The following is a 24,279-nucleotide window of genomic DNA, read 5'->3' on the forward strand; positions in this document are numbered from 1 at the left end:
CACAGGACTACTAAAGGTTTAGGAAAGCTTTGGGTACAAAGTCACCCAATTCTACAATTTATTTCATTATACTACAGCATTCCTTCACTGCAATTTTGCCCACAGACACACTAAAAACTGTTTCTCAGAACTTGTAATTGGTGGTGAAGGAATTACAATGATATCAACGAGAAAAAACTGGAAATAAGAGAGAATCATGGAGGCTGCATAATTTGTATTTGATACATGTTGGGGAGGAACAAACAGAAAAAGGAAAATATTTGCTATAAATATTCCTGAATTATGTTTCTGGGCTGGGCAAAGAGTAACCAAAATGGTCATGTCAGCAGCTGGATTGAAAAACTTAGGTTAAAGTATTACTGTAAACCAGCTGATGGATTTTCTGACCAGAAATGAAAAATTTAATTTTATAAAGGATATGAATCTTTCAAAAGATTTATTTACACTCAGCAGAATACTGATTGATTGGTGCTTCCCTTCTCTGGAAATTCCCCGTGGCCCTAAGCTGTGCTATTTGTTTGAAGATCTTCCTGAGAAACCCTAGCTGACAATGTTTCACATATGAAATGTGACATTAGTCCCTTAATACTTTTCTACTGATAGTTTTGCCAAAAAGAAAACCTGTTGTCAGACCAATAAGATAAATACAACTACCAAAAATGGTAATGTATTTCCTTGAATTATATTACAAATCCATATATAACATCAATTATTAGGATGTAACAAGGCACTTAAAAATATGCATAAAATTTAAATAATACCTGAATACTATGGCATCAAACAAAAATACAGCAATGTTTGATCAATTACAATGTAAACTTTTCATAGTGTAAAACTTATTAACTAGAATATTTCTGTAAAAATTAGAAAAAAATTATTATTTATGGCTGCAAACAAATAGGATGCAACATTTTGATCATTGAGACATTTTTGAGAACAATAAATAGTACATCATAGGAAAATAACTCAGAATCATTTAATTCTATGTACCTACCTAATTCATCATTGGTACATGATAACATCACATATATATTATGCACTTGTACCTAACAAGGCACATTCATGTAAGGCACTGCTTGAAAAATCATCGGAAAAAGAAGGCACTCATTTATCACTTGGGCTACCAAAGAGATACATGGCCAAAGCCATTGCATATACTTCTACCATGCTCCTAGGCCACTAGGCTATAATAAGGAATTGTACAGTTACCCTCTTATGCCTGAGCAATAAAAGGATTATTTCCTGTTTGGCTGAAGAATGGCTTTGTGTGTTTATCAGCTAATAATGGCAGGCATGACTGATAGGTGTTTTTGTAATCTTCAACCCCCAACTGCAGCAAGTGTAACATCCTGTCTCTTTTGTTCTCTGTACTGCAGCAACAAACTACCAAGTTGTGCTCGAGTACCCAAACTCAAGTCAGAGTGTAGTAAGCACTCAGAGAACACATTAACAGGAAGTGTAGGTTTACAGTTTGGCAGGATCATTCCATTACCTTGGCCACCATATTTTTCAGGGCTCACTACACCTAAAATGACACAAACACAAAATGCTGTTGAATAATGGATAGAGTATATAGACTATTTGTTACATTTTACATGCTACATGCAAAAAATCACATGTATTACATGCACTTTTGTAAGACATTGGGAAGTTATAGCAATAAAAATTTTAAGCATGTTCATATTCCACCGAGTAAAACTATAGACAAAGTAATCAACCCGAAAGTTGGTTTGGTAGGTGATGGGTAGAATTGTAGTCCACCCAGTGTTAAGCCTGATGGCGTGTGAATTTCACACATCAGGGTAGTGGGTCCAGGCTCTTTCCCTGTGCTAGTTATGGTTTCCCAGGAAGATCTGGTACCCAAAAAATTACATAGCTAGGGTGGAGCTGGAGGTGCCCAGAGAGGCTTGCCTGGGAATCTAACCCAGGCCCTCCAGTCAGTAGCCTAAACTACTACCCCTGAGCTACCGCGACCTCCCACTCCACTGTATATGGCACAAGATATTTTTATATAACCGCAGACACAAACTAAAAATAGGTTCATTTTACCATTAAATTTCCTGGCTTATTGCATAAGCTCTCTTTTTACTCTAAAATCAACCTTAAGGCTAATGGGCCGGGGGTACACTGGTCAAGTGGCTGGAAAAATACCCACTATTAAGTACTTTCCCCTATCAGGCCTAGAAAATGGTTGCCATAGTAGAAATTTCTATTACACCACTTTTGGAGTGAGTAGTAAGCAACAGAGTTTAATATTGTTTTGAAAGTACTGCTGAAAAAAAATTCCCAAATTAATTTTAAATGTATACAATGTAGCAAGTTAACTTTTATCTCACATGCGGTGAAGCTATGAAGCAATATACATTGGGCTAAAGGGGATGTCACCCCTCTACTAATGCATACATGCATTGTATCCCTCCCGATAAACTCAGTCTACAGACATTCAACTTTTAGTTGTACGAATTTATCATAAAGGCATAGAAAATGGTTGCTTTCAATACAAATTTCAATGATATCAAAATAATTACTAACCATTACATAAAAATTTAAAATGATAATAACCTCAGAAAATAAATAAAAAATAATTTATTAGGAGGATGAAGCCGATTTGTTGACAGTAGTTGTACTGAATAAAATTTAGTGGAAAGATACATTGGCATTTTTACTTAAGTGATAATGGATTTCCACAACGTTAAGCCTGAAAACATAGAATATATTGATTATCCATTATGATGGATCACACAAATTGGACGATTATTGGTAAATGAAAGGATAAACACATGCTTCATTAGCTTGAAATACCTCAATTTTAATTGATAACGCATTTCCCGTACGAATAATACTTTTGTTGCATAACAAAGTATATCTTACACATGCTAAAATCTTGATGTATGTACTAAACACATGGCACAAAATGATCAAGGTAGATTTTACTTCCTGACTTTTAAAAATAGAAAATCACATACATTTACCTAAAAAAGCTGAAATGCATGCATGTTTGGTCAAATTTTGGCAACCATAAATGAATAACTGCAAATGGCAGGCTGATAAAAATGCCATGGTAGAGAAAAGATGCAGTAAAACTTGCTTTTGGTCTGTATGTCAATGACTGAATGATAATCAAATATTAATACCCTCATAGAGATATTGATTCACTAGCAACATCTGCAGCAAATTCCTCAGATTATTAAATTTTGTTGTGAAACTTACCATGCTCCCATAAAACATTAAAGTAAAATTATGGAAATAAAAATGTTATGTAAGTATTAAAAGGACTTAATCTTGCTTGTTTTAGACCTTCCACTTCATACCATAAGTGACAGCCTCAGAATGAAGTTATGAGAGTGGGGACATTCAAATTCATCTAATGAGGGTTGTTACACGGCAACAGACTTTGACCTCTCCATCAGCTGCAGTCAAAATTTTCCAATCCTCCTACCATCAATAACAGTGTGTCAATTTTGGCATACTGCAGAATGCTAATACCATTAGATGACACAAAATTAAAAGTTGACATCTATACGCACAGCCCTTTATGCATAGCACAAAAAATATACTTAAAGAGGATGATTCATTTAGAAAGAACTCAAATGCCACTCACTTTGCCCAGGAACATGTGAGAGAGGATGCCAGAGTCTCAGGGAGGGTTCCACCCCTCGTAGCATGTGAAGTTGTGAGGCTTTCACAAACATGGAGTACAAAGATGGGTAATCTTTTGTGGTCATACCATGACCCCGAGACACATCTTTATCATTTCGAACCAAAGGTACCTCATCTTCAATCTTTTTGCGAGCTGAAAAAGGAACCAAATCAACATTCAGAATGTAAAACATATTAATTATAAATATGCAATCATGAAATAACTAAAGAGATAAATAAACAACAACCTTTTACAAATTAATTTATTCATTCTCACATGCAATTCTTTCACTTTCAACAATAGCCAATATATAGAAATCAAAGGTTGCACCATGGGAAGTAAGTTCAGTCCTTCATCTGCCAATCTCTACCTTGGCCTTTTTGAACTAAATTTTCTCTCCCAATACACCCTGAAACCCTTACTTTGGCTCAGATACATTGATGACATATTTCTAATTTGGTAGCATGGCATGGACTGCTCAAAGGCTTTATCTCTTCCCTCAATACAACATCCTCTGTATTGCAATGAACAACTGATTGCAGCACTTTTCCACTTCATAAAATGAAGCTACTCAATTTATCCTCTGTTTCCTTCACTTCCACCATTTTTTCCACTCAAGTCACATTTTTAGATGCATTAATCTCCCTCCTAAATAACAAATTCCAAGCCTCAGCCCATATTAAACCCACTAACAAGCAATTGAATCTTTATTTTAATAGCTGTCATTCTCTTCACACTAAACAGTCCATGCCATACTCTCTTTCTATCTGAGGCCACCATATCTGTAACAACCCTGATTCCCTGAATAAATTCCTCTCAAGACTCCATACCTCTCTCATCCAATGTGGCTATCGGGACTACCTTTTGCACAAAAAATCCTTAAATGCTCATACAGCCCTAAATTATCCCAAATGAAGAAATATGATAGTCTATCCATCTGCATAATTAACTTCTCTGGCATGTAGTCCCTTAAAAGTATTCTTAAAGATTGTTTTCCTATCCCCTCCGAAAACAAAGCAACCACCAACCTACTCTCCAAATACCCAACTGTAACATATAAACGTCCAGCAAATCTTTCCAATAATCTCAAATTCACCCATCCAAATTATTTCTAAATCCACTTCAACTCCCAAAACTGTTCTAACTCCAAGCGATTGTGCTAGATGCAAAACTTGCTCCATTCTTGTAACAAATTCCCCTCTGCAGCAACACCTCAAATATCTCATCACTCCTGACTTCTTCCTACATTTCTAAAAATATCTTACACCTCCAACAAGGTACCCTCTGCCCAACTTTCTATACAGGCCAATGCACCACACCACACAATATTAGAACCAACAAGGAGCATCCTGAAACTCATCCTCCCCATTGGCCTCCCTCCCAGTTCCCAGACATGCAGCTACCCACAGCAAAAATTTCGACAACCACTACAAAGAATCCATTGTTGTCTCCCTCCCACCTACAGCCACACCAATAAAATTAAGGACTACAGAGTTAGCTTCTATCTATCTTTTTAAATCCTACCATCCCCATTGTTCCAATTAGCTGACACCTTCTTTCAACAACCAAACATCGATTATACTACCTCGATCAAAAAGTTCCCGGAATAACCACCGTGTGGCGCTCCCATCGTTCCGATTTGAGTTCTGTTTTTTTTTGTTAAATTGGTACATCTGTTGTTGATATTCCCTTTAAATCTTAGTGTCATAACTTGACAATTGCAAAAGTTACGTAGCCAAGAGTACATCTATCTCTGTGTGTGTTGGCGATTTTTTACAATTTCAGAAATGGATTTAAATTTGCAACAACGAACTTGTATTAAATTTTGCGTAAAAAACGGATTTAGTGGCGCACGGACGTTGGAAATGTTGGAAAAGTGTTTCGGCAACGATTCTCTAAAAAAAACGGTCGTTTACCAGTGGCACGAGCGGTTCAGAAGTGGTCGTGAGTCAATCGAAGATGATGAACGCAGTGGCAGACCATCGACATCGAAAGTCGGTGAAAAATTTGATAAAGTAAAAGAAATGTTGGTCAATAACCGCAAATTAACCATCAGAGAAATAGCGGAGGACTTGAACATTGCCTATGGATCCGCCCAAGACATTGTGGTTAATGATTTGGGTTTCCGTCGTGTAGCAGCAAAGTTGGTTCCAAAAGACCTCAATTTCATGCAAAAAAGAGACCGTGTTGACGTCGCAAAAGACATGATTTGCGAGGCTGAATCCGATCCCACATTCATCAAAAGGATCATTACTGGAGACGAGACGTGGGTTTATGAGTACGACACGCAATCCAGACATCAGGCAAGTGAATGGCGTTCACCAAATGAGCCGAGACCAAAAAAACCACGTCGTTTTCAGTCAAAAAAGAAGGCAATGCTGACGGTTTTCGTGGATTACAACGGTGTAGTGCATCATGAATTTTTGCCAGAAGGCCAGACATAAACAAAGAGTATTATTTGGGCGTTATGAGACGTTTGCGTGAAGCAATTCGCCGAAAGAGACCAGAAATGTGGGCAGGAAACTCGTGGATTTTGCACCATGATAACGCACCGTCGCACAGTGCTATCATTATTCGTAATTTTTTGACGAAAAATGCAACAAATACCATCCAACAGCCACCGAATTCACCTGATTTGGCTCCCTGTGACTTCTTTCTGTTCAATCGAGTTAAAAAACCATTACGGGGAACGCGTTTTAGCAGCCGAGAGGAAGTAATGGAAAAATCGCAGGAAGCACTGATGGACATACCGAAAACCGAATATAAAAAATGTTTCGAGGATTGGATCAAGCGCTGGCATAAGTGTGTTGCAGTCGATGGGGATTACTTTGAAGGGGACAATATAGATTTAGATGAATAAACTTGTATTTTTAATTTTCTGAATAAATTCCGGGAAATTTTTGATCAAGGTAGTATATGCCCTTCTATTTAACTCTCCCCTCCAGTATTCCTTCACTTTCCTACTTTCCTGTTTGTGACTTCTTATACCCTGATGAAGGCAGCTGGGACCACTGAAATATCAAAGTGAGTAATATTTGTGTTAATCCTTTTTTCTGCTATTATTAATTGTTCATGTGCATCAAGAATAAGTGGACGCTATAAATGGAATCATTGATCAATTTATCTTTTCCATTACTATGGCTTTCCAGTCATCAGAGCTTAACAACTGGGCACAACATCACACAAGACAATTAAGAACTACTCAAACAAACACCAAATCATCTATTCGATGTGTACGAAAGTGTTCTAATAAATAAACACAAACATCATCTCATAAATAGTGATTCAGCACCCATCCCATTCTTCCCTCTCTTTAGTATCACCTAAACCAAACATTTTGAACACTATCCTATATTCCGCAATGGTCATGTACAAGGGGTGATCAAAAAAAGACCGGACTGATTTTATTCTGCGCAAACTGTTCAACAGATCAAAACGTGACAGTGTGCCTTCTAGCGACACATCTGACGACTAAAACAAGAGGTGTTGCGCTTGTTTATGTTGAGTTGTTACGCAGCAGCAGCGGTACGTGTCTTAATCTGTTCGCCGCCGAGTGCAACGGCAGCAATGAAGGAGCTAGAGGAACAGCGTGTGGGCATGAAATTTTGTTTCAAACTTGGCAAAAGTGCTACATAGACATTTGGAATGATTCAGCAAGCCTTTGATAATGAAGCTATGAGTCGAAGCCAGTGTTTTGAGTGGTACAGTCGTTTTAAATCAGGCAAAACCTCAACAGATGAAGATTCACCTTCCACTTCGACAGACCCCAACCATGTCAAATTGGTGAACAAATAGGTGCGGGCGAATTGACATTTAGCTGTTAGGGAGATAGCCGAGGAAGTGAACACTTGTTTTAGATCCTCTCAAACAATTTTGACAGACATTTTGGGCATAACGCACGTCACATCAAAATTCGTCCTGTGGGTGTTGACTGATGAACAGTGACAAAAACGTGTGGACATTTGCCAGGAACTCCTGGATAGAGTCAATGCCAACCCAGAGTTTCTTAAAACCATCATTTTGTTTCCAAAGTTAAAATCAACCTTGAAAGGACATTGATTCGACTCTATTGCGGACATTAAAACTAATTGTACAAAGGACCTGAAGAGGATCCCTAAGGCGGCTTACCAGGCAGGGTTCAAGAGCTGGAAGAAATGCTGGCAAACCTGTGTCGTCAGCCAAGGCATGTACTTTGAGGGCAACAAGTTTGATTAAGCTCCATCTGTCGAAATAAATTATAAAACCAGTCGTCTTTTTTTGATCACACCTTGTAGTTTCCACTAACTTTCACCAGCCCACCTCCCCCCCTCATTATCCCCGAACAACCTTCCGATGGTCATTCATTGGGTCCATTCAATTTTCCTCCCCCCTTCTTCCCCCCTCTCTCCCTTTACCTATTTATCTGATCCTTGGGTTTCCTCAATTTAATTGACTTCAACCCTGTGTTATAGTAGTTTTTCTCCTCAGAGCACTAAAGAGCAGAGCACTTTGTGGTCAAAATATGCATAGCTGCTATTCTCACCATTGTGTTACCCCAGTTTTTACGTGATTTTTTGCCTTCCTCTTTTATGTTTCATTTGTTTCTTTCTTTTCACTGCAGAGCTTTATTCCTTACCATTTTCAGTTTTGACAATGCAATCATGCCATCCAGTGTTCTGTCATATTCCCAGGTGCTGGTATTGCTTGGCTGTAATAATTAAGTGAGTGAGTGTGTGTGTATTATTGCCCCGAAGTAGGTGCATGGTGTCTGGATTAATTTCTTCGCAAACCTCTTCAAGCAAGCAAACAAGTCTCTTCCTAGTTATCATTCAAGTGCTTTAGGTAGCCCAGAGCCAGTCCCTGTAAACTGTTTTAGGCTAACCAGAGTGACCGTGGATGTATCTGTAAGCTCCCAAATATGGTCCCTGGCAATAGGATTAATTTCCTTGTAAACCTATTCGGAAATAACCCCCCATGTAAATGTGTACGTCCTACTATTTTGAATGTGTGTCTGATCACTGGCAAGGGATTAACTTTCCCCGTAAATCACCATACCAATCTCAATTTTCCCTTAAATTTTAGTTTTACAGTGGTGTAAAAAAAATCATTAACTGTATTTTGCTCATGGCCTTCCAATCAATCTTCACTTAAATTGGTCCACTTTCTCCCCGTCTTCTGAAATCAGGTTCACTTTAGAATGCACTCAATTGGCTTCCTTTTTCTTCCCATATGTGGCTCTGTGGGTATCATTTTTCATCTATTCCTCCAGAGGTTTGTTAATACTCACTAAGTTTGTTCATTTTATTGCCCCTATTAACAAGCATGTAAATGTTTGTTCATTTTATTGCCCCTATTTACTGATTGTTCATCACTTCATTCTTTGTTTTCCATATTGCTGTTATTGAATCATGAGAACAGAAAAATAAAATCCTTATGTAATTGTTATGAAAAACTTCCTTATGTTCATACCAAGTTATTTTCTGTTCCATGGAATTTGACTCTTTTAGTGGATAGATTTCTCAGCCAATGTCATTCCATATTGAAATGTAATGAAATAATTGGCTTTGTAATTCCACACACAAAGTGTGTGGAATTACAAAGTCAATTATTTCATTACATATGTTATGCAAATTCCACAAAGTTACGCCTGAGACAACAAATTTTTTTAATGTCATTCCACTTAATGCTCTCTGCTCCTTCTATTTTGGCCAATCCCACAGCCCAAATAACAACATTCTTCTACTAGTCTGAGTGTTATGTCTTCATTTATCCACATGCTGTTTATCTCCCTTTGGTTGCAAGTGATAAGGTTAATTTTATGTATAGAAATAAACTACATAATAGAATAGCATTTTCCACTCCAATCATCATAATTATTAATTTCTTCTTTGCATCTGATTTTAAGAGTAATCAGTACCTAATTACTTACATTTTAAAGTAGTTTTTACACCCCAGTGTCATTTTTAACTTAAAAAGCATTTCAACACCCAAAAGAAAAAAACAAACAAAAAAATTAGAATACGATTTATTACTAACCTGTTAGATAATCTTTGGCATAAAAAGAAAGATGCTCCACATCAAAGCTATCAAAATGTCCATAACTTTTATTGACATCTAGCTCTACTGGGCGATTAATCAAGTCTGGCCCAGTGTATACAACTTCCGGGTGGTATTCAGCAAATGGAATTGGACTGAAAACTTGCCAGCCCAGTATTGTATTCATTCTGACCTGTTTTTTTAAAAAGAGTATTTCATCATGAAATCCTTAAATTTAGTCATCATAAATCACCACAAAATTATACACGCAAAATAAAATTCAAATCAGTGCGATTGCATACCACTAATTAATGAAACACTTTGAATACATTGATGTTTAAAGTATGAAGGCAAGATGAGACAACAATTAAATAAGTAAGCATCATAAAGAAGAATTACTATTTCATGAAAAGTTTTTCATGTGAGGTAACCTGAATCATTTGGGATACATAAAACTGTATACCAACTAATTAATTCTATATACAAAGGAGTGGTTTATAATTACAACTAAGCTATTAATTATGAAAATGAAAGAGTATGCCAATCAAAGATCCAAATATGATCATGAGAAGATAAGATAGATATTATTACTGGAGAACTATAAAACTAACGGATGCTTTGGGCACAAATACTTACTCTGTTCATGAAATCCAGGTGCAAAATTGCATTAGGACGGGTATAAAGCAAGAGTGAATCAGGCATTACTTTCTTGACTGCCATGTCAAGAATGGCAAACTCTGGAACTCTTAAACCTCCTGTAGGACTTTTCAGGGATACCCAGGCAATTCCAGAGCCCCCAACTGGACCAGTTGGAGCTGCCCTTAGAGTTGAACCAACAGATAATGCCTCTCCCTTTACTTTTCCAAATATGTCATCCCTGTCATTGAAAAACAATAACTGAATTAGAAATGAAGTGACTGTGTATGAGTAAAAGTGATGGTATCATATCTTCTTTCAATGCTATTGCTTATTGATAATGTGTTGTTTGTTTTTTAAACAATACCATTTAAAAATAAGTTAAAAGAGTACAATAATATTTGCTGGCAAACTAAGATATATATCACAAAAGTATGACTGATGATTACACAGTTTGCACATTTTACTTTGAAAAATAGTGGTACATTCCATTTTGGACATTAACATGGAGCAGAAGATTACTATACCCATATTTATTGAACTATTTGTACTTCCTCATAAATGTTTAGTTGTGATTTACAACTGGTTCCCATCATCACCATTAGTATTTCACTCCATTCTACTTTAATCAGTGTTAATTAACTTGCCACCTGACAGCCTCCCGGTTATACATCTTAATAAGATGAATCTTATTATCTTCTTAATTTTTCCTATGCACGTTTATCTTTTTCTTCCTCATGGGATCCTTCCTTTATTTTTCCCTTCCACTATGTTTCTAATTGGATCTCATAAATAGGTAAATACTCAGGAGATTACTAACTTAGTGCCCTTTCCAGGCATGAGAGGGTCATAGAGGAGCACCAGAAGGAGGTAAGTGGAGCGAGCCCATCCTCCCAAACCAGGAGCGCCACTCATTGAACTCTCGCTGTAGCGTTGAATAAAATCCAGTGCCCAATCCACACTCTCTGGTCCCACTGGCAGCAATATGGTCACTCTGGTATTCTCGGTTACATATGGCATAGGGACCATCTCTGCAGCACCCAATGGTTTTGCCACTTCAAACCTTTGGAAAACATAAATAAAAAGTGGATGAGCATTAACATGAAACATAATTATATTTTAAAAAAAGCTGCATATTATTGGTGTGCATGCTTATTAATGATAACGTGGCCCATTTACAACTGCATATGGTTACTACGATCAAAATCTCATAGAAGTTGAAATCTGTACAAAAATATGAATTATTTTTGGAGCAAATAATGTTTGAATTCTGCTTTTCTCAGTTTAATTTGAAACCATGGTAAATTAAACAAGAATCACAATGTGCAATACTTATTTGCACAAAACTATACTTTTATCTTTCAAGTACATACACATCCTTCTTACATCTTATGAGTCAAAACAGCATTTGGCACATAAAAATGTTTGTACTACCTTAAATATGAATGCAAAATACAACTAAACATGTTCAGGGACAATACCAAACACCTAACAATAGTACTATCTGGGTTTATCTAGTCGGTAATTCCTCAATCTGCTAACAGGGTTTGTGACACAAAATAACAGAAGTGTGGATTAGGGCCAGAAAAAGGCACTAGTGTGGTCTAAACTCGAGGACTTACTGTATAAGAATGGCATTAAATTGGCAGCCATGCACAAGAAAATATAAAGTCATATTGTTACCACTGACTGTATTTACATAGATGTACACTTGAGGCAATAAATATTACAAAAAGCATGAGAATAATTTCAATCATATCTTAAACAAATTTTTAATAGAAAACAACCTCAATATAGACTGAGAGATCAAATAACTGTTCTTATTACTGAGGTGAAACAATTCAAAAGTGTGATATCTAAATGTATCCTGCATCTCTACTTCTGCACCCAGCACAGGACTTAATCTAACTTAATGTAGATTCATATTCACAAAAGGGTAAGAGAAACAACACTACTGGCATTTTTTTTTGAAGCTATTAAAAATACAGCAATGAATTGGATTTTACAATGAAATTTACCTCTTCTGCAATTCTAAACCAGATGAAGTATCTCGAAAAGTTAGGTCCACAACATAATCCATTCCTCTGGATGGATCAAACCGACGATAGCCATTGACAAGACGACGGAAACGTAACCTCCCTTGATACTGTTCTTCAGCATACTGAGCAGTAGTGTTGATGATGTACTGTTTTTAAAAGAAAATGAGAATTGTTCAGGATGGGAGGGTAAATGGAATGGTCACGCTTGTCTGAACTGTTAAAAATATGCCCGCAAGAACTTTTTATATTTTAAATTCATGTATTCCTATAACACTTAATGTGAGTTCACAATCAATTTTCCTAGCAGGTGGTGGCAAGTTGAGTTTCAACCATTTAATAATTACTTAGAACATAAGTAACCAAATACATCAACTAAAATATTTCATGATGAGGAAAATCTATTGGTATTTCTGTAAAAGGTTCAAGAGAAATTTTCCACTACAAGGAAACTGAATCTATAACTAAGGTGAGCAGTGGTATGTAACTTTTTTTACAAAGTGCCAATTCTATCATTGGTTACATTTCATTTTTATAATTTTAATGCCTCCAAGACATCCTTGTAGGCGTTGACATTAGAGCAGGAATAGGGGTCACGCAGACTAAAATATGTATATAATTCATTATAAATTAAAACAATTTTGCTAATATTCATCCTCAATTCTGAGGAAACTGAATGATATTTTTACATAGATCACTGGTAGCTATTTAGATTTAAAAACATCAATTGTTAAGCTTCACTAGTTGATCTGTTAGTTCTGATAACCATAATTAATAAAGTAACTTGGTGGAAATGGTTTATATGATTTACCACTCAGTTCATCCATACTTTTGGGACCTCCATAAATCTGCTAACAAGGGTAGACTGTAAGTGAAAGTAATTATGTATAACATACAGTCACTCATACTCATAGTCACATATTACATTCATTTTATAGCTTATTTACACTAAATGAAAATATTTGACTATTCCAATGGCTAGGGGAACTACTTGCATCTTGCTGAACAGTATATTAACTGTAGAGTGTTCGTACATACATATATGGATGCTGTCTCTTTGCTTGGCAACCAGGATTTGACAAAAACATTCACTAAGCAACATTAACACCATTTCTTTTGTAATCCACACACAGTGGAATTAAAAATACCATTAAGAAAAAGAAAATGGTACCATTTACGTTTGATATTTGAAATGTTTACTAAGAAATGCTTATCTTTTAAACAGGATATCATTCAAACCGAACAAAAAGGTGCTCTTTTCATTTCTGAGTGTGTGAACAAGCTTAATTCCATGAGACTTTTGAGCCATTGGATTGAATACTTTGGCAGTTTTTACACATTTCAAAATGGGTTAATTATCTTCCATAACTTATAACTCATTGTGAAGTTTCAGTAACACTCCTCCCATCAACACTAAATTTCAATAAGCATAGCATGAATTATTCACAACAGACATTTTTCACTCAATCCACATGATTTAAGGGTTCTGGTTGAGGAAGGAGGTGGAAAGTAGCTTGACTTCTTCTAAAATCTAATGCAGTTCCAAGGATATAAGGCCTTAGTATACTTAACATACATAATGATCCAAATTGATGAATGCCATACATAATTAGTTATACAACGGCTCATTTTCAGAAATGTATATAAAATTAGGTCAAATTTCATAAATGAACTCCACAAGAGTTGATCTCTAATTCTTTCACGATTTCAATAACTACGAAATAAATTTTAATCTAATTCAATTCATTTCCTCTAGAGGCCTTCTCCATGATGAAGCTATAATACTTAAATTCCGTTAAATTGAATTGAAAGTCAACTTTCTTCCATTTTATTCTGTATGCTAATTACACTTCATCTTGCAAAATAACTTGCTGCTGGCCATTCAGCTTTCCATAAGCTTTGAAAATTAAAAAAAAATAATTCGATCCTTGATCTGTGGACCAGATATATGAAAAAAGGAAAAAAATAAGGTGTAACAATACTCTCATGTACCTGTATATCTTCCAACTCAGCTCCATTAAGTTGCCTCGCAGATGAGAAGTCAGAGTCTGGGTATATTGCATTAGTGGTGAAATATTCCCATGGAAGGATGTCAAAGCGAGTGTTCGGTTGGCTCCCAGGCTGCGAACCAACAGGCCATGTCACCGAGAGACTAGCTGCTGACTGTTTTGAGTAGGCACCATCTGATATCATGGCCTTACTTTCCTCATCGATCAGCTTCTTCAGTCTCTTAATCTCATTCTCATTTGCTTCACATTCAATCTGCACACAAACCAAGAAATCAAAATTAAATCAAAATAACATCCAATGCAAATGGATTATCTGTAAAAATAGGAATGAGTCTGGATATTTACCAGTCAAAAATGTTGTCAAGTACAACGAGTTAGTTGAGGGTCATGACCTTTTGAATAATCAGAGACCAGTTTTCACAAGGGCATAAGGCCATTTTAAGTAGTGTTTTCCAGCCAATACTAAATCTGATTCATGGTTACATTATAACCATAATTTACTTGGTGTAAGGTTAATAAGGTAGGTAATCATTCATTTTATCATGAACACTCTCTGGGAAAGGTACAAGAGCCTAGTTGTTAGATAACTAAGCTCCTGGCTGGTGGATACTGGGTGAATACTCTCAATACCCCTAGCTAAATCCCAACCTGTATGTTATTATTCAGGGGTCAGAACTTACTTGGAAACTGAAGGTGGATGAGAGAATTAAACTACCCCTTCTACCATGATAGGTGAATTTTTGATGTGCCTTACAATTAAATATGAGGTGACCTATAACCCCATCTATCAAACTGACCTTTGGGATGGTGACCATGGTTTCATGACAACTGTATTAGAGGGATCATCCCAGCAATCACAATGCAGTTCTATATGAATAGAGGTAAAATTCTGCAGTGTTTCAATATATAAATGATACAAAGTGGATGATTTAAATTTGTGATTTTCCTAAATTAAAATTCTATGAATGTCTTAATTGGAAACAAAACTTTTGTGAGAATATAAATAAAAAGTAGGATAGTTTACCCATCTGCTGTGTCTGGTTTCCTCAATTCATCAGTCACTCTGTTCTTTTTGAATGATTTACTATCCATAATTTAAATTTTAAGAGGCAACTTCTTTCAATTTTCCAAGAAATCATTACATGATTTACATTTTTGAACCAAACACTCATCCCCTCAATGATACTTTAATTCAAGATTTCAAAGTGGTGATTGTTGGGGTGGCTGAGTGGCAAGCATTTCCGGACTTGACATCCACACAAAAAATAGCATTTGAAAGCAAATGTTAATTAGTATTCCTTAGGTAGCCATTGATGAAACCTGTTGTACATTTCTTACGAAAACTTGTGATTTTATGCCATAACATTTGAGAAACTTCACTTCTACCCATAACCAATCTCTCGTATCCCCGCATTATCCTCAGAGATATAAATAAAATCCTTACAGCACTGTTTCAATAGATAAAGATGATATTTACCAAAACTGGTTTTATTTTGTATCCAATTTTTATCGTGAAATAGTAGAATGTAAATATAATGATTGACAGGTCAACAGGCATAGGAGGAATCCTTATAAACCCTGGATGAGTGAGTCAGTGCAATTCACAAAGATCTAACACATCTGAGTAATTGCGAATGGGAACTTGGGCCTTTTCTTTCTGATTTTTATTGTTTTTATTCCCGTGTGAGAACAACCGGTCCCTGGCATATGAGATATCCGATTGAGTGGTTGTAAGTTTGTTTCATTTTTTATTAATTTTGCTTTTTTGTGTTTGATTAAAGTATACGTGGGTCACTGTTTTCCAAACGCAACCAAGCGACCAAACGTGTGTTCCCTATCTTTCCCCTTACTTGTAACTTTGTTTAACCTCTCCCCCTTCACTAACCTAGTGTCAATCAAGGTTACGTCTCAGCTATCTCATTTCCAGTGAAATAGTAGGTTTTGTAAAAAAGTCTAATATTTATGTCTAATCGAAAGGCAGTATTGCTAGCAGAGGAACTAACTTGGAAGGTACTGGCAGTCTTCATATAAGTGAATATGTCCGGAACATTTTTTGAATGGCTCTGTAAATTATCATAATACATTAATCTGAAGTGGGATTGAATAACTAGGAAGGGAAAGACGACAACAATAGACATCCCTATGATGTTCCCATTAAAGGTCACATGCAGTATTACATGAGTCATATGGTCATTTACTATACCTCTTCCAATTGGGGCGCAGAAATACTTAAGTCCAGAAAACTGAATCACAAATCTTTATACATAGTGAGCGGACATAGTCTTATTAGGGTTGTTCAATAAAGAGTGTTAGTACATTTTTATTTCCATAATTTATAGCACAAAAAATGTATGTCACATTGTTAGCTTGATGTGTAATGCAAAAGTGATAAAAGTTTAAGAACAAATACAGCCATTGCAAGTTGAGACATGTTCAGTCCATCAACAGGAATGATGGAAGTAACATCCAATGAGTATAAACTATGTGCAGAATATATAATGTACGCAGAAATACAAAGTGTATTCTTTTGAATCATTCAATGAGTAGTATGCTGCACAGAAATTTTGCTTTAACCTGATCAAATTGTTAGTCAAGGGCTACATAACATAACAGACAGCTTATGGAGAGTCTGTTCTTCTATATACTGTACATGTAAGAGTGCTCACGATGCTTAATAAGGGTAGACAATCAATCTCAAGGGAATGTGGATCCAGAGCTTCAGTCACTGCCCTTCTGGAAGCAAACATTAACACTGCTGGCTGTTTTGGTGAGAAAAGATCAACAAATAACATTAAGAGCAACAATAAAAATTGAAAATGTTATGGGATGACACCTGAATTGCCCTAAAGATGAGTGTGTGTGCATGCTATGGGGTCCAAGACGGCATATTCTGAACAATGAGATGTTAGTGTACAGGTTTTTTCAGAATGGAAGTTGATATTACATACAAGAAGATGAAGAGTTTATTTAGAAGGTTATATCACTTCAGATGTAACTTGGTCTAATCATCATGAGTACAAACAGCAAAACTCTTGAGTACAAATGTTCTGCATCACCAACATTAAGGAAGTCAAAATGGTGGCTCCTACCGGGAAAGGTAAGATCATTTTCAATATTCAGGTAATGATGTATCAGCATGATAAACCAGCATACACAGTTGTAAATCAAGCATACTAAAAGGATGCACGGAAAGATCTCCAAGGCCATATCCGGCGAATAAGACTCGTTAAAAACCAACAGGTTGGATGCTGTACCAAGATAATACACTGCCAGACATTACAAATCTTGTTGCTGAGTATATTGGGAAAATCAATGTGAAGTTTGCTACTAATATTCCCAATAATTCAGACCCAGTTCCATGTGACTTTCTCCAGTGTCAATGTGAAGAGAGATAGTTGTAGATGAAATGAACATATTTCAGCTTGCAATAGGTGCTGTTGGTACAATACTACAGTAAAATCAATGAAGCTTGAACCAAATATACATTACACATTAATCTAACAATATGGCATAAAATTAAATTTTAAAAATATACACATAACATTTTTAGATCACTCTTTATTGAGCAGCCCTTGCGTGTGGATGAGTCAAAGTGGTCTACATGAAATTAAAACAGTAACAAGCAATCTGCAAGATCATAAACGCTCAGAAATTCATGGCATTAATATGTATTAAATAACATCCCTACGGTTATTTATAAAGCACATATATTCTTATTCTAAGGTTATATATTATGAAATGTAGTTTACTTTCTTAGTTTGTTTATGTTCTACTTAGGAGAAACCTTCCATTATTGGAAACGGAATAGACAAAAGACTGGCAATCTTCATTGAAATTTTATAATTAAAATCCATATTTTGGATCCTTGAATACCTGTACCATTGTTAACTGCACCATTTGAGATAAGTGAACTGAATATGACTCAAGGAAATGAAATTAAGAATACAAAGTAACTTTCCACTGTCCTTTATTAGCGTACAACCGGCCGCGATGATGACGCTTGAGCGTTGAAACCGGTTATACGCTAATAAAGGACAGTGGAAAGTTACTTTGTATTCTTAATTTCATTAAAATGAATTTCCACAAGGTTGAGCCAGGAACAATTGAATATGACTCAAGGAGTTGAACATATATCATAACAATAAAATTTAAGTAGACATTACAAAAGTTTTGTCTATTCCTCTTCCATTGTACATTTGGTCAGGTGAATAAGGTGACATTAGTTTCAATTTCAAATGATATACCTTTGTGCCAACAAAAGATTTGTACTCAATAAATATACAAGTTGTATGCATGCATTTCCAACTTAAAATAATATCGTTTATTCATTATCAATATGTGCCAACTAAAATCTTATATTTAATATTGCTGGTATTTAAAAAAGTAACATCATTTTAAATAATTTGTAAGGAATGCCAGGAGAACACACTTCTTAAAAGTAATTTTCCTTGAGTAATGCAGACTCAAAGAATGAATGTAAATGGCATGGATGAAAACTTTACCAAAATGCTACTATTTAAACTGTAGTTATATTCTCAAGTGTTAATGCTCAAGTTTTTCATCCTTGGAGACTTCCTGGGGTGCTTCACATTCACTGTAAGATGATTCTATGCATGGGAGTCAGTTAACTATAAATAGGTACATGCATAGTGACTAACGTAGCATGCTGAACTAGAAATAGGGAAATCCAGGTTCAAATCATAGTTGACACAAGTTATTTTTTCATTGTGTATTTCCACCCTTTAGGCATGTTATAGTATTTCTAACTCAAATTAAAACATATAGAATAAGAACTTGCATAGAATAAAATGTATTTTATTACAATTCTAAGTACATATTCATATACATACCCTTGAGAAGTAAGCATGAAGTTTATATGCCACTCTGTCATTAGGAATGGGAAAAATCACCAGGGCTTCATGAAACTTATCCAACTTGATTAAATTTTCTAAGTCGTTCTCAATGTCTTCACCATTTGACAAATGAAGACTGTGGTACACTTCTCCCTGCAGCAAAAATAGTTGCATTTCATCAGATGTGTTTATTTTCATAAAAGAAATAGCATATATGTGATAATTAATGGAATTACATTGTTGCTGGTATGCACCTTACTGTCTCAGGAATTGGGGTGGGCTAATAGGAAGAAGGAATATCCCTTTAAAAATAAGTTTTTAAGAGGTATCACCCGCTGGATTTTAAGTGCAAAAAATAATATAATATGAGAAACTGGAGGTGATCTGTCAGAAAAAAGTGAATCTAACCAAGGATCTCAAACCAACAATTAATAATACAGGAATTGAACCTAAGTTCCACCCCAGGGTAACAAACCTTTCCAAACACAATTTTGGACCCCCTGAGCTTGAACTTCTCAACAAAGGACTTGAAATCTCCTCCTCAGTTCCTACCGCCATGGATTCCTTAAAAAATCTAGCATATGACTGTTAAGTGGCTCTCCTCAAAGAACCTCCCGGCATCAAACACCCAATGGCGGACATCACCTCCAACCATTTGGAAAACACGAGGACAACCAGCCAAAAGGAGAATGTTATCAACCACCAATAACCCATCCAAACATCTGAAAAGCAGTAACTGAAAATAATTTAATCATTGTGAAAAGTGACAAAAAAATGGGACAGTAAATGAAACAAGAAGATTATATTAGCAAATGTGAAGATTTCATTACCAAAAACAATGCAGCACTCTCACAAAAGACCCCACATTGTCATTCAATACACGGGTCAGGTCAGCAATCACCTCTAGTAAATCATTCTTCCCAGGGAATGGAAATACTGACTAACTTCAATGAGCCCAAAAACGCCCAGATTCTATGGATTACCAAATTTACACATAAACAGAACACTGATCAGACCAGTTTTATCCAACACTGATGCCCCAATGTACAAACTATTTTCGAACTTAACCATGTATTCCGACAAATAACAAATTTCAAAGTGAAACATGCAACAGAAAATTCCATCAATCTAACCGAAAAAGTCAAAGATATAAATATCCCCACCAACCGTAAATTAATTTCTTTTGATGTTTTAAACTTATTCACATCCATCCCCGCTTTTGAAGCCACTGAACTGGCAAAAGATGTTCTACTACGCTCAGACACTCCCAAAGAAAAAGTCCATAAAATATATTCACTCATGAACCTATGTGTAGAACAAAATTACTTCACGTTCAATAATAAATTCTACAAACAACCGGAAGGCCTGGCCATGGATTCTTTCCTCTCACCTCTATCAGTGGAAATATTTATACCAGAAATGCTATATACTGGTTCTGTTACGTAGATGACATTCTTCACGGTTGGAAAAGAACCAATAGACAACTAGACACCTTTGTTTCATTTTTAAACTCGGCACACAAAAACATAGCATTTACTACGGAAACAGAATAGAATCACTCCATTAACTTCCTAGATCTAATCATCAGAAATCAGGGCTCAACACACCAATTCTCAATTTACAGGAAGCCCACATCCACAGAACAAATTATACCACATGACTCCCTACACCCTACATCACACAAACTAGCCAGCTTTCACTTGATGCTACACAGACTCCTCAACATCCCATTATGATAAAGAACTAAACACCATAAAAACTATAGCCATTAACAACAGATAGTATAAATGGTATATAGAGACAGTATAAACCTAATAGACACCATATTACACAAGATGAGGAAAACTAGGACATTACAGAGCATAACTTCTTTAACCCCGGAAACAACTCCCTCAACCCAAAACTCACAACGTTACTACAGGATCCCCTATATAGGCCACCTGTCAAATAAAATAGCAAATAAATTCCCCATAGATAAATACAAAATTTCCTTTTACACCCCTTTAAACCTCTCCAAGCTATTGAGAAATCCAAAAGACAAAGTGGACAGAATTTGGAAAAGAGGAGTATATGAACTGATGTGTAATACCTGCCCCACTAAATACATAGGCCAAACAGGCAGATACTTCAAAACAAGAGCAAACAAGCACCGAAAAAGTCTACAGAAAAGAGATGAATCTTCAAAGGTTGCGAAACATAGAATTGAAACCGATCACAAATACAACTTCAACCCCACAATATTACACATCCAAGGGAAAGGGAAGAAACTAGACGCCCTCGAACAATCAGAAATAATTCAACACAAGATCTGAAACGACCTGTTGTTAAATGAAAATTTTTTTCAGTCTCCCTCCAATTACTTGCAATAACAAGCAATTAAGCCATCTCTCACCTGCCACTTCAAGAAACCTATATCCACACCCTTCTTCTTCCTGTCTCACCCCATCCCAAACCAAAGCATCTTCAGGTCCTGAAGATGATACAGTGTATCGAAACCATGGTCGGCAATAAAGTTTTAACTGTGGAAAATTGCAACGAAGTTTTCATTCTACCCCCACTTTCACCTGCTTTTTCCTCCCATCCCCAGAGCTTCGGTTTTTCCCACTCGCCTAAACACTCCTGGCACGTGGAGATACTCTGGTTTCCCCACCTCTTATATTTAATATATATATACATGTACATTGACTTGTACAGTGAGAACTTCCCTTGAAAATGATGCAGTGCAACGAAACTAGTCGTGAATAAATCTTTATTCAGGGGTAAATTATGGTAGTCTTTGTCTCTGTTATTATGGAAAAGTTCCACCACATAACACCTGAATTTGTAATTTATAATATTATCCACATTCATTTTTGTGTTCATATGCATGGAACTGATGATATATTTCACTTAAATGATGCAAATAAGTGACAGGGGTTATGAATTTATTTTTCACAAGAATTAATGAAACAACTATAAATTACTTATGGTTATCCATGAAAAGTGATGTTCTCATTGATTATTCATCCCTGTAAGATTTTCTTGATATCTGAAAATATGCACATCACTTTACATAATAGTTCCTACCCATCGCGTATCAGTAGAAATATATGGCTTACAAGAAGGCCAGAATTTAGGTTTAGAAACATAAATTTGGATTGAATAAAGGAAAGTTCAAAGGGAAGTTTACCAGGTAATTATTATTACCCTTGATTTATAAATATTGTAATTTTGAAAAACAGTAAGCACTAATGATTTTTTTTTAAACAGGCTATTGAGGAAAATGAATGTATAATTAAAACTACTCCATGCAAATTGAACCAAAACTCGTGTACATTAATAGAAATTCAATTGCAAAAACGAAAAACAATATAGAGCTAACTTCCTTGGAATGCCCAAAAAATTAAACTTTCTTTTTCCTTTTTGTCAGTCAAGCCAAAAAACTAAATTAAAAAACAATCTTACTCACATATGCATTTTGAGTGCAAGGAATACCGGATGAATGAAGGATGCAACGTCCAATGTTGTCATCGTTGGAATCTGAGAAAGCATTTTTAACACACCAGTCCAATCCATCACGTATCTGTAGCATTACAGAATGGCTTAGAAGAAGGCCAGCATCTAGTTTTGGAAAAATTAATTTGGGTTGCACAAGAGTGATTGGTACGGGAAATGGCGTGCTTAGGAGAAAACTTATATCTAAGGACTGAACAGGCATTAGAGAGAAATTATAATATGAACTAAATTAACAGCAGGATTACCCAGAGAACAGTATGCAGAATGACCGCCAGGCCTTCCAGTACCCATGTGCACTTCCTTGCTCACACTTATTCTTCCAACGGTTTCGTATAATTTTCGAGCTTTGATATAAGATTTATCATTGACGAAATAGAAGAAGTCAAACTCATCCAAAAGGTTATCCATTACATATTTGAAAGCATGAAATGGCTTTAAAATTTTTCTAGTGTCAGCAAATCCTAAAATACCTGGCATTGATATATTTAATTTCAGAGGACCGGGAGAATCAGTGAAAAACATAATTTTATCCACTATGTGCGCCACGGTTTTATTGACGGCGACGGCATGACTGAAAATATTTTGTCTTGATGTAAGAATACCCACAAATAATTTTTCCCTGATACCTAATTCCGTGGAATAATACCGTGGCCTTATTAGTGTCTGAGGAGTCTTCAAAGCTTTCTTTGGTTTTCCAGCAAAATTTATTTGGGGCTCAAAGTCATCTTTATCTACCTCACTACTCAGCGAACGACGTTTAGCTACGTGCTCGGAATATACGCCCTTAGGATTTTTAACAGAAAAGAAGCATTCATCTTCCATAAAAGGAGTAAATATCAGGCTAACGGAGATGCCAACACAGAGACCGACAAAAAATATGGTGTTTTGTCGACAATATGAACAAGCACTTAAAATCATAGTTACTGCGTTCGGTAAAAAAGTAGATACTCAACTTAGCTGCGTTTACCAAAACATAGTAAACATTTCCTGTAGATAAGATCTGTTTTATTGCTTTTCCAACTCATTTGTAAATAAACAATGCGCAACCGATTTCCGCTCGTGTTTTTTCTACCGTATAAAGTGTACTTTCCTCCTCACGAGATGGCACGACGACCTTTAGAAGTTCACGTTGAAGTTCAACGCGGGAATTCGTCGTTAACTATTTACACGCCAAGGCCGTCTACATAAGGATATTTTAGTTTTAGATTAAGTTAAGATTATCAACTTTCCTCTTTTATGATCTTGTGCACGAAATTGATGATATAGATGATGAAACTCTGATGATGCACATAAATGACAGGTGTTATGGGTTAATATTATATCAATAAGTAATGAAACTCCTCTGCTCACTCAGTAAGTACTCGACTAACTTCTGTACTCACATTCTCTTACATTCTTTACTATAGAGGTGCAGGATAATAAGTTGTGAACTCAAAGTCTTGTCTAGGAGTTCAGTATTTAATACACTACATTTTATTTCTAAAAGATCAATTTTATGATTACACGATACTTAATGGTATAGAGTAGTATTAGAGAGTATTTTTAGTAGTTAATACATAATTTGAATACCAAATCCCTCACGAATCGTACTTATA

The 24,279-nt window shown here is 35.8% G+C and overlaps 1 protein-coding gene across 1 annotated transcript; it reads right to left on the reverse strand.

Annotated features, from left to right (window-relative positions):
• Window positions 1-731: 731 nt before the first annotated feature.
• Window positions 732-23,688, reverse strand: Chpf (Chondroitin polymerizing factor). Its single transcript, XM_071598651.1, has 10 exons — window positions 22,930-23,688; window positions 22,638-22,789; window positions 19,187-19,342; window positions 14,320-14,589; window positions 12,310-12,476; window positions 11,112-11,354; window positions 10,292-10,532; window positions 9,656-9,848; window positions 3,602-3,793; window positions 732-1,525 (listed from the first exon to the last, which is right to left on the reverse strand). Exons 1-10 carry the CDS (start codon window positions 23,600-23,602, stop codon window positions 1,320-1,322), a joined length of 2,493 nt encoding a protein of 830 aa, XP_071454752.1. The 5' UTR covers window positions 23,603-23,688; the 3' UTR covers window positions 732-1,319.
• Between the last annotated feature and the right edge of the window lie 591 nt (window positions 23,689-24,279).

The sequence above is a fragment of the Hetaerina americana genome, unplaced genomic scaffold, assembly GCF_022747635.1.
Source record: "Hetaerina americana unplaced genomic scaffold, ioHetAmer1.1.p SCAF_10, whole genome shotgun sequence".
Lineage (NCBI taxonomy): Eukaryota > Metazoa > Arthropoda > Insecta > Odonata > Calopterygidae > Hetaerina > Hetaerina americana.

Excerpts from the sequence above, each read along its gene's own strand:
- Chpf (XM_071598651.1), bottom strand. The coding sequence starts at position 23,602 with ATGATTTTAAGTGCTTGTTCATATTGTCGACAAAACACCATATTTTTT. Across the intron at positions 11,355-12,309 it reads GGTTTAGAATTGCAGAAGAG|GTTTGAAGTGGCAAAACCAT; the intron begins GTAAATTTCATT and ends TGTTTTCCAAAG. Across the intron at positions 10,533-11,111 it reads ATGCCTGGAAAGGGCACTAA|GGATGACATATTTGGAAAAG; the intron begins GTTAGTAATCTC and ends TTTCAATGACAG.